Source organism: Rhamphochromis longiceps, linkage group LG7, assembly GCF_057381845.1.
Source record: "Rhamphochromis longiceps isolate RC_006_pf linkage group LG7, R_longiceps_female_GT1.1, whole genome shotgun sequence".
In the NCBI taxonomy this organism is placed as follows: Eukaryota; Metazoa; Chordata; class Actinopteri; order Cichliformes; family Cichlidae; genus Rhamphochromis; species Rhamphochromis longiceps.
Genome location: NC_140563.1, coordinates 25,077,661 through 25,091,869, shown reverse-complemented (window position 1 = coordinate 25,091,869; position 14,209 = coordinate 25,077,661). Strand labels below are relative to the sequence as shown.

General features: G+C 40.7%; 2 protein-coding genes across 2 annotated transcripts in view; one reads left to right on the top strand and one right to left on the bottom strand.

The window, feature by feature from the left end:
- cftr (CF transmembrane conductance regulator) overlaps positions 1-8,324 on the bottom strand; it is a 47,743-nt gene extending 39,419 nt beyond the window's left edge. Inside the window, exons 1-5 of the mRNA XM_085412991.1 lie at positions 7,881-8,324; positions 7,092-7,202; positions 4,452-4,569; positions 1,833-2,048; positions 1,198-1,287 (exon numbers count right to left, since the gene is read on the bottom strand). Coding sequence (XP_085269117.1) covers positions 1,198-1,287; positions 1,833-2,048; positions 4,452-4,569; positions 7,092-7,202; positions 7,881-7,933 — 588 coding nt within the window. The 5' untranslated portion in view covers positions 7,934-8,324. The remainder of the gene's footprint in view (positions 1-1,197; positions 1,288-1,832; positions 2,049-4,451; positions 4,570-7,091; positions 7,203-7,880) is intronic.
- Positions 8,325-9,818: 1,494 nt separating this feature from the next.
- Positions 9,819-14,209, top strand: part of asz1 (ankyrin repeat, SAM and basic leucine zipper domain containing 1) — a 35,996-nt gene continuing 31,605 nt past the window's right edge. Inside the window, exons 1-3 of the mRNA XM_085411137.1 lie at positions 9,819-9,961; positions 11,064-11,166; positions 11,334-11,456. Coding sequence (XP_085267263.1) covers positions 9,854-9,961; positions 11,064-11,166; positions 11,334-11,456 — 334 coding nt within the window. The 5' untranslated portion in view covers positions 9,819-9,853. The remainder of the gene's footprint in view (positions 9,962-11,063; positions 11,167-11,333; positions 11,457-14,209) is intronic.

Sequence of the window (14,209 nt, the reverse complement as noted above, 5' to 3'; positions counted from 1 at the left end):
CACTGTCGATCACTCCCATCTTTCACTTTTTGCTGTTTGCCAAGCCCCCCAGTACTCCTGACTACTTTCTTCATCTCCCTAACTATCCCACGTTTTTCTTTGCTAGTATCTTCCTTTGAATAATTTCCTGCACTTTCTTATTCTAGACACCAAACAGCCTTTTGGCAGTTTCTCCCAGCACTACAGCTGTACACTTCTTTCTACATTTCACTTCTTCACTTTCTTCTTTCTTCATTTCACCATGTAATTCTTGCCGGTGCCTCTCTCTTTTTAATTTCCAAAGTCATTGTACAGCAGGGGTGTCCAACTCCAGTCCTCAATAGCTACTGTCCTGCAGCTTTTAGATGCATCCTTGTTCCGACACACCTGAATCACATGGATGGCTTGTTATCAGGCCTTTGCCAAACTTGAAGAGGTAATCCAATCATTTGATTCAGCTGTGTTGGAGTAGGGTTGCATGTAAAAGCTGCAGGACAGTAGCTCTCGAGGACTGGAGTTGGACACCCCTGTTCTATAGACTACCATCACCTTTCAGTCCGCTTTCTTTTTTGGATTACACCTTCTATATCGAATATAGTCCACCTATTTGTTACCCTACCCTCGTCCTTGAAGTACATGTTCACTTGTTCCCTCAGGACCTTCTTGCTGTGAGGCAACAATGCTAACCACTGCGGCACAATCTTCGCAGGAGTTCTTCCTTCAAGATCCATTTCACATCTTGTCTACACCATAGCAGAACATTTTGAATCCACCTCCATTCCTCCTGCCTTTGCTTCCCTTCCACCTGGTCTCCTGCATACCTTCCAGTTACAGTGCATGTTTAGAGTCCCTACTCTCACCTCCACACTTCTACCTTTCTTTCTCTTTCGCTGTCTCCTAACACAGCTTCATTAATTCCTCCTCCTTTGTCTTCAGCCAATAGTAGCACAGTTTCCACTAGCAACCTATTTGCTATCAGCATTGGAGGCAGTTGTTGTAAACCCGTGACCCAGCTGATCTGGTATGGGAATCTGAAATTTTTCTGAAATGTGTGGGGTTTTTTATATTGTTGTTTTCCAAGCTAAAGCCCTGTGTATTATTTCATAAGAAAGTCAATAATAATGATAATAATAGAATTTCGAAACAAAGTACAACTTCTGGCTGATTCTGACAAACAATCAGCTTTTGCCCTTGAAAAAAAGGTCCAAGGTTTCTCACCTCATCCAGCTTGTTGAGATTTGCAGACATCAAACTAACAAGCTGACCAGTGCTGATCTTATCCAAGACTCTGCTGGACAGCTTCAGGGTCTGAAAATGTCAAAGGTCAGAGGTCAGCTGGAACACAAAAAGAGAAAGTGAGTAAAAAGTGGAAGTCTGTGACACACGGCCATGCTTTGACACCTGGCTGACATGCCCCTCACAGCAACCTGTGGACAGTCAAGGAAGTGCCTCTCTGGGAAAGCTCAGTCATACATGACAAACAAGGTGGAAGCTGGTCTTCAAAATATTACTAGGAAAACATAAAATCTAAGAAATGCAAAGGCCTTATCGGATGGGTTGCTTTGTTCTGATAGCAGATTGTTACAGCAGTGACTAAAAGTAACAAGTATTCAATTCAGGTGTTATCAGCAGCTCAGTGCTACTGGCTGCAAGGATTTACACTTGCACTACACAACACTTCAGGAACAAACGCTATACGTTTTACTCTAGTTTTGTTGCAAATGAAAAATGCATTGAAATCTTTGAAATCTTAATATCATTGTTCAAGGTTAAAAATACAGTTTAGAAATAGTTAAAAAAGTTTATAAAGGTTGGAAAATAGTTTCTAATCATAGATAATGTTCTTCCCTTACCTTCTTGTAAATAAGGCTAAAAAGTGCGATGCGGATCTGCATGCCAAGGTGATGCAGGCCAAAGATGGCAGGCTGCAACAGAAGGAAGCGGGCAGTGAAGAGGAGGCAAAGGCCCAGGGACAGGTAGAGTCCCTGACTTCTCTCTGGAGCATGGAACGGGTCAAAGGAACCAATGATGCGACCTGAAATCTGAGGTTGCACTGTCTTGGAAGCCTCCTGCACAAAAACCATGGGACAATAAAGAGAAAACAATAACACCTCCTCGTGGCAAAGCAAATGTATTTGGCACGATAGTGCATTCAGATCATGATTCTTGCTAAAGCTGCTGGAGAGGACAGTAAATGATGAAAATGAATAACCAATGGTTTTGTAGTTGTAGTTAGTTCATCACTAGAGAATCAGCTTTCCTCGTGCCCTTGGAAGATTGTTAAGTATATTTTATCACCCCTGTTACAGGCATGGTAAGTTTATGAGCAATATACTCCTAAGTACATTTTAATAATGAGGACTTCTTTGTTATTCTGGTATGAATGTGGGAATAAATAAATGCAAATACAAAGAAAAATTGATCAGTTTCAGTATCAACTGCCATTTCAAATATGGGTATTTTAGGAAAGTGCATATTCCAATAATTTTTAATGTTGAGAACATGACATAAAGTAAAAACAAACAAACAAACACTAAAACTAAAAGAAAATGTCACCTTAAAAAAAAAAGAAAATGCGGTTACATAATAGCAAATTCACGTCTGGATCTGGAATCAGCCAGGATCATTAGCCAAGATTCCAAGCATGTCCAGATAAACATTTTTCTGCCAAAAATCTAATAGCCTTAAACGACCAGAAAACTATGCTGGCTTCCACTTCAATGTGTTTTCGGAGCCTCTCTGTTTACCTAGTGTCTCCTCAAAATCCACCAGGCATTCTTGCCATCTTGACAACCAGCAACAACTGCACTAACTTACACAATGGCTGCTGTCTGGAGCTTCCCATAAGCCTGGGACAGTGAGCTGGTTTGTGACACCATGGTGTGACATGCTTGTGATGTTTGTGCGTCATTGCACAATAGCTTTATTGGGGTGTGCCAGCAGGACACCATAGTTAACAGGTACCACACACACATGCAGGTACAGCATTAACGAACTGCTACATAATTACAGCCAGGCATGCAGTCGAGCCAGGTCGAGTATGCAGTAGGTGTAACACAATAATTACATTAAAGAACATTTACCTGCTATTTTAACATGGGTGTAATTAAACAGGATGGATAAAGACTGTTTAATGTTCAGTCTAACTGGGTTGCATTCTCACACACAACTCTACTTGGTCATATAGAGAAATGGTTATTTATGTCCTGACTTAAAGACTCTACCTGAGCGTTATAGTCATCACCATATTGGTGTTTTGAAAGCACAATCAATGGGTGGATGTGACCAATGTGCAATGTGTGCTCATATGGCAATGTCAGTTCTTGCTTTATCGTCCTTTGTGACTCTACATGCAGCTATAACTGAATTTCATATGGTACTCAATAGCACTTGAAACTAGTGATTAAGACCACAAAATTATCAGAAAAGAATTAACTGAAGTCAAAAATCAAATGAGCACTAGGGGTTCTTTTTCCATCTACTTTATTATAATCTGATGTCTTTCATAACTAATGTAGCTGCCCCCTCCTCGTCCTACCATAATGATGTTCGACTGAGCTGTAGAACAGTGTAACAATAATTATTTTTGCATTTGAACATGAAATTTTGAAGTCAAAGTTTAAAGAATTAATTTTGTTTATGTTAATGGGTACATTTGCTAAAAAGACAGGTTAATAACACCTTCTAATCTCCAGCCTTTATCATATTTAAAAACTCAGAAAGACAGGTGAAGGTTTTACATCCCAATCCATTCATCCATCTTCTTCTGCTTTATCCGGGGTCGCGGGGGCAGCAGCCTAAGCAGAGAAGCCCAAACCTCCCTCTCCCCAGCCACTTCCTCTAGCTTATCCGGGGGAACACCGAGGCGTTCCCAGGCCAGCCGAGAGATATAAATTCTCCAGCATGTCCTGGGTCTGCCTCCTCCCGGTGGGACATGCCCGGAACACCTCACTCAGGAGGCGCCCAGGAGGCATCCTTGTCAGATGCCCAAACCACCTCGACTGGCTCCTTTCGATATGGAGGAGCAGCAGCTCTACTCTGAGCCCCTCCCAGATGGCCAAACTTCTCACCCTATCTCTAAGGGAGAGGCCAGCCACCCTTCGGAGGAAGCTCACTTCCGCCGCTTGTATCCGCGATCTCGTTCTTTCGGTCACTACCCACAGCTCGTGGCCATAGGTGAGGGTAGGGACATAGATCGACTGGTAAATTGAGAGCTTCGCTTTTACGCTCAGCTCTCTCTTCCCAATCCGTGCTTTCAGAAGCCAGAGATCATGTGACCAGGACTTTATTTGCTTTCTGCAGTAAGTGTTTAAAAAAAAAATCTAAATTTGAATCTGCTTTATCTACAAGATAAAACCAACATGATCAAGTTATAATAATGATGGGTTTGAATCTGCAAGCGGGACTGAGCATCACAATTCCCAGTTAGAGATGCTGGATGTGCTTCCTGCAGGACAGACTGAAATACTCACCCCAAGGTAGAGGAGGACACCAAAGCAGGCGAAAGGCCAAAAGAAGCAGCGGGCCAGTGCTCTCAGCAGCTTTGGCTTTCTCTTGGCTGTGGCTGACACCACCTCCCTGTCCCATTCTCTGCAGGGAGGAAAGAGTTATATTGTAACACAGTTAAAATGCAGTGAAGAAGGCAGAATGGGAGAAACACACAACACCAGACAAATACCAGAAGGGTTTGGCTCTGGCTCTTCTATCTGTCTGCTACTACTTTGGCTGTGTACCAGCCAGAGTTTAATGGTCTGTTCTACAACTTCAGCTGGTGATTAATTCACAGAATAAAAACCTGTTGCCATTTATTTAGGAATATAATTTTTGTGAATGAATTTTGTACCTTTTAGATGTTGGGAATTTGAGTCTAGTTTTCTAGGAACTTCTACAAGTATTGTTAGGAATTACTTAGTGTAAGTTTGTTATAACTCTATTAATTTCCCACAACTGCCTGGCAGGCAAGTACAGCTTTAGAGAGTAGCTGCATTGTTCTGTGAGGGGAAATTTATAGCTGCGGTGATGTGGCCAACCAGCAGCAGTAAGTGTATGTGTGTATGTGTGTGTGTGTGTGTGGGGTGGGGGGGGGGGACGACAATTGAGGAAGAAAGTGATTACAAAAAACATAAAGGGAATTGAAGATTTACCTTTCATATTGAATTAGTCTCAATTTGTACAGGGAGAGATCCTTGCATTTTCAATTTCAGTGAGTCATGCAAAATGTCTAGGTGGCCATGTGTTACCTATTGACTGCCAAGCAGAGATATACAACTCTGGGCCACAAACAGGAAAACTGTGGGGATGGGGGTGGAAGGGATGGGGATATCCCAGCTGTCACAAGGTGAAATTCACTGTACACCCTGTACAGATCACCAGTCTATCACAGGATTAACCTATAATATTCCTGCAGGCACAGGGAGCATGTGCAAACTCCGCAGATACAGTAGTGAATCAAAAGTGCTAACCACTGTACTGTTGTGTACAGACAATATGGATAAGATAGACGTGACAAGATTTTGAAACTGAACGCTTCCTAGCTTCTGGTTGCTGTCTGCTTGCAGTCTGAGTACCACTGAATAATCAAGGTTCTGCAGGCTTTGGTTTCATGCTCCGTATGGAGTGTAAAAGAAGAGCTTCATTTGCCACAATGCATTCTTAAACTCTAAAATTTTACTAGCTTGTTTCTAATGCATACATATATACCAAACAGAAAGTCTTGGTTCAGATGTTTCAATAAAAGCTTCAAAATATTGTCTGTTGTCTGCAGAGGCCAAATCATTATAGATTACGGGTTTCTAGATTTGCTTTGATAGCAATCTTCTTACCTAGTATGTTATTTATTTACTGCAACATAGATATATCTAAAATAAAAACATCACTATGTTTATGATATCAACATTTAAAATGATTAAAATGTAATTAAAAACGCAGATTCGCGTGCGTGTATGTGTTGTCTTTACCAGACTTCATTCCAGCTCCTGCTAGATAATAACTGTCATGCCAAGAAAGCTCAAAGACTTGAGTTGAATTGGGGGTGATAAAAGAGGCTGACGGCACACAGCATGCTTTAATGGAAGGTAAAGTTCACGTTCCCAGAAGTCCTCACTGTTTGCCTGATTAGAATAATGAAAGCAAAATCACCCACCACTGCTCATTTATCACCCTGGTGGGACTGGGCCCTTTCTAAAGGTCGACTTTATAAAACCCGTGTACACTGACCAGCCTTTTGGCCACATTTAGCGTGACGACAGCCCCACAAAGAGGCAAGACTACGTGGAACACTGCTGTGGTTTTTAGGCAAGGTTTAAAAAACATAAGAGTATTTAACTTTTGGGATTTAACTTTTGGGAAATGACTTGTCAAAGATGTGCCACCAGCTTATATCTGCAAGAACGGGAAAAGATTAAAAAGGGATCAAAGGAAGAAAGTAACAAAATAACAAAAACGAAAAATTCTGAAAGCCCTTGTGCTGCTAGCATTGGGCTTAACAGGATACATTTAAATTAATTTATTATAAAAAATTGCAATCATTATCCAACTTTTTATTGAACAAAATAAATGTAAGACAAAGATAGAAACAGACAAAGAGAGAAACAGAAATAAATCAGAGAGAGTGCAAAACAGATGCAAAAAAAGAGGGTCACGTCTGTCCATCATCTTTGGTCTGGCTGTTTGTTGGCACACACAGGTTTGCTTTATGTCAAGCCTTGTTTAAATGCCAGCCCTTATTGTGAAAAAAGAAAGGACTCATACCCTGCTACTGTAAACATGAGTAAAGAACATGCGTGAAAAACATCAAAGCCGCATATTTCTAGGTTTCAGAATGTCTACAAGTTCCACTTACCTGGATTTCGTTACTGTGCATGCTACAATCAGCACATACCTAGACATTTTCTCTACATGTTTTAATAAAGTCTGGATGAAGTTCAGTTAATGATTTTATTAGTTTCAGAGAATACCTTACAACCAGTTCCCCAAAAACAGGCTTCAACTCAGTGAGTTTAAAGGGGAGATCATTATTAATTTTGTTATTACTAATCTTGTAAGGAAAGACTAAAAAAAAAAGTGTTTAATTGTTCTAATAATGCACAATTACTCGGCCAGGATGTACAAACCTTTCAAGTCTCTCAGAGAGGTTGTCTGCCAGATCAAAGGAGGGAGCCTTGTACACATCTGACAGATCCAACTTCTTTCTGAAGCCCTTCCTTAACAGTGGTGTTACCCACCTGCACACACACACACACACACACACACACACACACACACACACACACACACACACACACACACACACACACACACACACACACACACACATTTGTAATTAATCTTTTTAAATTACATGGAAATATAATTGTTTCTTCGTGGCTAGATGATAAGCCTTTGGTTTCATAGTCAGACTAATGACAGAGTACTGAGAGAAATATTTGCTAGTATCTGTGAATGAATCACAGGGTGTCTCGTCCAGATACACCATGTAGGTTTTAGGATTATTTGTCTGTTTGGGATCTCTAATTGGAGTAAGTGGGGCGTCGGCGCCACTTTATTAGGCTACAATATTAACAAAGAAAGAACCATTTAATCCATACAAAAAAGTGAATTATGACAATTCCTAGCACGTTACACAAATTTTAAATCATCAGTAGCTTAAGTGCAACTGCCAACGCTTTCTAGAACATACTACATCGGAGCACAACTCTGTATTTTACGCACGTGATTTCTGCAGATGTGTGAAGAAAAACGCGTCTCACTTACCAACTGAATAGAACCCTGCAGTAATTGCCTTTTGACATTTCTTTATTTACTTTACACCGTATAACTTTAATTTCACTTTACAACAGACACGCTGCGTGTGCACCTGGCCCTGGACCTGGAGCCAAGGCTGTACACCAAACATTTCTTACCAGAAGAAAAATTTGGAGAAGAAGTTCGCATCTTCTACTGGTGACTTCTGCATTCTAAGAGCGCCGCCAGTTTGAGTTCCCTGCACCTGAGTGTCCCCCGCGTGGCTCCGAGGGGATGCTCGTCCGCTTTACTCTCCACTTCGTATCTGCTCTGAATGTATCGTCGCTATGCAGTCGTCTTGGTGTCCCAAAAGGGTGGAAAAAAACAAAAAACTGTACCTCTTCTGTCACTTTGCGCGCTTCCCTAGGTTTTTTTTATTATTATTATTCCTCCACTTGCTAAAACTCAATGTCTTCTTGTGCGTTTTCCTAGTTTTATTTTCTGCTGCAAGTCACAGTCCGCTTCGACTACCTTCCTTTCACTCACTCTCTCTCTTTTATCTCCCTCTCACTCTGTGACAGGGAGAGGACAGTCTATCCTTTATGGGCTCGCCAACAACCGAAACGTCATTTCCACGCCGACTGGCTTCAGGGTAATATTGTGGCACCAAACTCAAGAGGCACAAGTTAGTTGATCAGAAAAGATGTGGGAGGTGACCGGAGTGCAGAACTCACAAAATGTGAATTATCCTGACTTCAATTACACTCAGTTAAAAGGTAATTTGGAGAGAAAAGAAGAGTAGAAATAACAAACAGTTAGGGTTTTAACGTGAAAACCTAACATTTAAACGTCTTGTTGAAGCATAAATAACATAATAAAAACCGCCGAATGAACAGGTTTTACAGTCAGGTTAGTCCTGCTGCTGCAGGTCTACCAAGCTGCCTCTGATAGTCAAGCTGTGGCATTTTATTTAATAGCTGGTACAGTTCCTACATATTTCGACGAACTTTTTTCTTTAAAAAAAGGTTAAGCACCGTTTCACTTTAGGGAGGGTTAAAACCTAGACATTCCTGAAGGGAACAGAGATAAAGTGTGGTATTAGATCACTTGTTGAAATAGCCGTGCTGACAGGTAATCTGGTTTAAAGGGGAGAAAATATTAGTGGAGTTTGTGTTTGGAACAAAGAAGCAAAGAATTGTTCGAAAGTGAAGGATTCGTTTCATGTTTCAAGTAGAAACACTGCTCCAAAACTCCGTACAGAAAACGATGCTGGCATTGATGTCCATGAGCCATAATCATATAACTGAAAACAACAAACCAGGGTGTGAGAAAGACCACGGGGAAGAGCAATGTGAAAATTCAATACGAAAAGAAGTAAGTAAATCAGAAAAAGGGTGCTTAGTTATAGCTTGTTTCAGTGTGATTTGTAAGCCAGAGCGGGATAGAAAAGATAAAAGATAGTAAGGGGACCTGAGGAAAAATACAGAGAGATGCACTGTTAGATGCTTGCAGTTGGCTACAACCGGTGTTGACTTGCACTGAAGAAAGAGTGACCTCTTCTGGACAATGACTGTCCCTTGCAGCTGTTGTCAATAAATTCTACCTTCATGCAGATTAGATAAAAGAGCCGAGGTTCACACCTGTTTTAATTTAATTCAGTTGTATTTATTTATACAGCACCAAATGACAATAACAGTTCTTTATATTGTAAGATAAAGACCCTATAATAATACAGAGAAAATCCCAACAATGGTATGACCTGTAGGCGCAAACACATGGTGATAGTGGAAAGGAAAAACTCCGTTTTAACAGGAAACCTCAGACAGAAGCAGGCTCAGGGAGGAAAAGCCATTTGTCACAAACAGGGATGAGGACGGGAGACAGGACAAAAACAAGGCCTTGTAGCAACAACAAAAATTCCTGTTTTAAGACACAATTTTAATTCCGTGTACAGCGTAACTTTATGAAAACACTGTACTGCTATTTATGTTATTTGTATTTTCCTATTAAACTAGAACAGGACTCTTTAAATTGGCTTGGTGTCAAACTCCGCCCAACACCGGGTCGCCATAGTGCGCAGCCTCAAACGTCTCTCCAGTGTGACCTGTAGAGTCCACTCTGACCGATGCTTAGCGAGCTATTGCGCTAAATTATGGCGAACTTCATGGATTATGCCTTTGCGGCTGGAGAAGAAAGCGACGGCAGCGAAGCTGAGTGGCACATCTCGCCTTATTCGGATAAAACCTCTGGTTGCATTAAGGTTCTCAACACCAGCGCCCTCCATCTTTTCTCATTTGCCTTTATGCTGCTAGTGATAGCATTAACTAGCAACAGCTGCAACCTCTGTGTCTAACATGAGCTAACTTAACGAACCTCATATGTTCTTTCTTTCTTCTTGTTTTTTATTTATTTTATTTACTGTAGTAGAAAGCTAATTTAACATACAAAGAAAACCAATTTGCTGTTTTCTTTAATTATTGTTAAGAGTTCAGTTTCAGGAGTTTGTGCAACTGCCGCTCTTTCTCACCCTTGGTGTTCTTGAATTGCTGTTCAGAGGCTGCTTAAAAATGAACATGGCTGTAACTTGGGCAGGGTTCCTACATGCATAAATATAGGATAAATGCTAATTACCAGCTGGTTTAAGTTACACAGGGGTAAGTGTTTTTAGTCAAATGGATTAAAAAAATCAGGAAATGGATGCACTTACCATTTTGAGCCATATAAAAATCGCTACATTTGCTAAAAAATAATAAAACTTGAGGTTCACACACACTGTGTGTCAGCAGTCAACAGGACACCCACAGACATACGTGACAGGTGTTACAGAGCCTTTTCACATACACTTACAGTTGCTGAAAAAAGTACCATCTCTAGAAGACAAATGGCTGAAATAAAGTAGAGTAGCCCAAGAAAGCAGAATATACAAAAATGGCTAAATAAGGTTACAAAAATGAAAGTTAAATAAGTCAAAATGAAATATTGAGCATCACAGCTTTATATCTAGTAGTTCTCTATAATAGATAAATACAGTAGCTAAAGACATTGAGTAAAGCAAAGACTGTTATTAATAATGACTTTTTTACATGTACACAATGCCGTTAACATAAATTGATATTTTTCATTGCTTAAAACAGGTCATCTGAATTGATTATGCATTACGATTATCCCGATGAGTCAGAAGAGACTTTGTAACCTAACTTTAAAACATGAAGGAAGGAAAAAACAATATACACACATACACATTACTATATTCTTTTTGATTTTCCTTTGGTGCAAGGCCACAAACTCTTTTGGAGGCACTAACATTTTTTTATATGAAGGAATCAGTTTTTATTGATTATGGTTGTTCCATATTTTTACAGGAGCTGGATGCTGTTCAACAACAAGGAGAAGATAGTGTGTCAGCTTTGAAAAAAGCTATCAGTAACGGAGACACAGACACTGTTAAACAGCTGTTGGACAATGGCAAGCACTTCATTTTTTTTGTATCACACATTATAGTTGTCTCTAAATAATGCATTAATGCTCTAACAATTCTTCAATTATATATGATTTTTTGTTTAACGTTGCTATTAATCCATATAAAATAATTTATTTTGATTGTCTTGCTTGCTGTGGCTTTTTGTGGACAGGTGTGGATGTGGAGACCAGGCTTGGATTTGAATGGACTCCACTTATGTGTGCTGTCAGCGTGGCCAACTATGACCTGGCCAAACTGCTTCTGGATAGAGGGGCCAGTGCCAATTTCAGCAAAGGTTAAAACAATTTGTTCAACATAGCCAGAATTTCTTTGTATTTGCTATATCAGGGGTTCTCAAACTGTTCGCAGTGAGTACCACCTCATAAAAAATATGGCTCGTGAAGTACCACGTTATGACCAACATTGAAGTACAGAAGTATAGACCTGTTTAACGCCACATACAGTTTACACGAGACAATTTTATTTCTTATATGAATGTTATTTATTTTAACTGTCATAAACAGGATGTGACAAGTGATAATAATAACAACTGTACTGCATTAAAAGATTCACAGCAGGTGAGATATCCGATCTTTAAGTGATGACCTGATGAAACCTTTTTCCAGGTCCAAACTACTCTGCGTTTATTAAGGCTGTTGTGTTTTTAACATGTTTTAATGCTTTGTATCTTTTTTTTATATAATCTGAACAAGCCCCTAAAAAAGGCAGTGATCACTGTCGGCCTCTCGGTTTTTATTATCACTATTCATTTTAAAGCTCAGTTTTTAAAACCTTATGATGTAACTACACCCATGCAGCAGTATATTAATGACTAACCTTATATTGCAGTTGTTTTCCGGACTGAAGTTTGGTCCGTTTACATCATCCTGCCATGCGATTGCATTTGTCCCTAACCTTCGGGAACCCTCATGTTAACTTTTATTAAGTGGAAAAAAGTTAGAGTTCATCCTCCAGCTTCACTGTGTTTATATTATGCTAACCATAGCGGTGTAGCTAGCCACTAGGGCTGCCACGATTAGTCGACTAGTCACGACTGATTTAATAGTCGACGCGTTGTTTGACGCTTTGTAAGATCCCAAAAGCAGGAATAAGTAGCAGGATTTAAGAGTGTAATAACGGACTGAAACAGAAGATGGCAGCACTGCATGTACAAGGATGCCAGCTGCCGTTAAACCCCGAAGAAGAAGCTGTGTCCCAGAATTCATAGCGCAGCCCAGCTCAGTTTCCAACAATGGCAGCAGCTAGTTAGTTTTAATATTACTCTTATTATTCTTTCTGGGTCACAAAATAAACGTTTAAGATATTTTCAGGCGAGAATGTAGCTGTGTAAACCTCAAATATCTGCTCAGTTTATCAAGACAACACATATTTTTAAAAGCGCTCCGACGTCTGTTACCCACTAGCTTGATAGCTAGCCGGGGGCAAAGCTCACTAGAGCCAGTGTGAACACCGGACTCCCGGCAAATCGTTTTTAAACCCACCGCCGTCTTTTGCTACTCAGGTTAAACATATATAAGTCACTTAGATAACTTAAAAATTTTATTGTTTGCCTTTTTTTTTTTTTTTTAAATTTATTCCTGAGTAAATCGGTTTGGCTGAGATTAAAGTTATAGTTTTTACACAGCTGAATAAACGTCAAGAAGACAACTGATTATCAGAAGTGTGAGATGCTCAAGAATATACTCCGGTGTCTCGTTATATTTTAGATAGCAAGGAGTTTATTAAACTTCACTGAAACAATCTGCAAATTTCAATAAAATTTAATAAACTATCATCTTGCCTTTATTTTTAGTTAGCACATACCTTAAACATACCAGCTGTAAGCTAATGATAGTTATATAAGAGCAGATGCATGCTGGTGCAATAAGCTGTACGTTTTACATCCAATGGATGCATGATCTGATTAGTCGACTAATTGCAAAAATAATCGGTGACTAGTCGACTATCAAAATAATCGTTTGTGGCAGCCCTACTAGCCACCACGCAGCACATCATTATATACCAGCTAGCCAAACTTCAGCAACCCTACAAACGCCACTGCTGTTTAGTTTTCTGTCTTCATTTATGTCGGAAGTGATAGCAGAGCTGTACGTTTGAATTTTTGCTGTGGCGGTTAAGCTGCCGGATTTTTGGCTTCACGACCCTCCTTCGTGATTCGCGCACACCGAAGCTCAGTTTGCTCTCCACGAATGCTGGCATTAAATACCATGCAAATAAGTTTATGTGGTGGCCTCGCTGGATCCACTGTCCACCCGCCCTGTGATAACCCTCCTCCAGGATCCTCACACCCAGGGGAAATAAACCGCTGTCAAGGTGCTGCTGCTGCAGTGCCACTCCCTCTCCGATGCAGAGCGGGCAGAGAAACTCCTCTCTCTCTCTCTGGCCTGGGTGATGGTACTGCTCTCGAGTAAATGTAGAACATGTTGTCCTTGCTAGGAACGGATGACAGCTGATTCCTCTTCACTCACATCTTCCTCTGACAGATGCCAGTGCGAGCTGGCCTCGCCAACTCCCCGCTGCTGGCCACGAAGGATTACCGCCCACTCGCAGAAGAAGTGGATTGCGGCATGGCAGCATTGCGTAAAAGGGCTGTGTTTTTACCATCAGCGTGACAGCGCCTTGCTGCCTTTGCAGTTTTAAGGCCCGGAGAAACAAGCTCGCCGGTGCTCTGTAGCGGCTGCGACCGCTGGCGATAGGGAAAGGCTGCTCTTCATGGAGGACTCGCGCTAGGGGAGATGTTTTCTGGTTGAGTCTGGCTCCTAGAAGAGCCCGGGGAAATCTCGTGTCGTCTTTGCATACCTCCACAATGGTATATTATTGAATCTTAAAAAACATTGGAGATTTCCCGCGTACCACCAGAGAGAGCCCAAGTACCACTAGTGGTACGTGTACCACAGTTTGAGAACCACTGTGCTTTATTACAAAACCTAAAACCACGGTCAGAGAGAATTGGTACAACAGTGGTGGTTATCAACTGTCTTTGTTAATGTAGGCTCTCTGTTTCAGCTTCTGTGCATGCCCACTTAA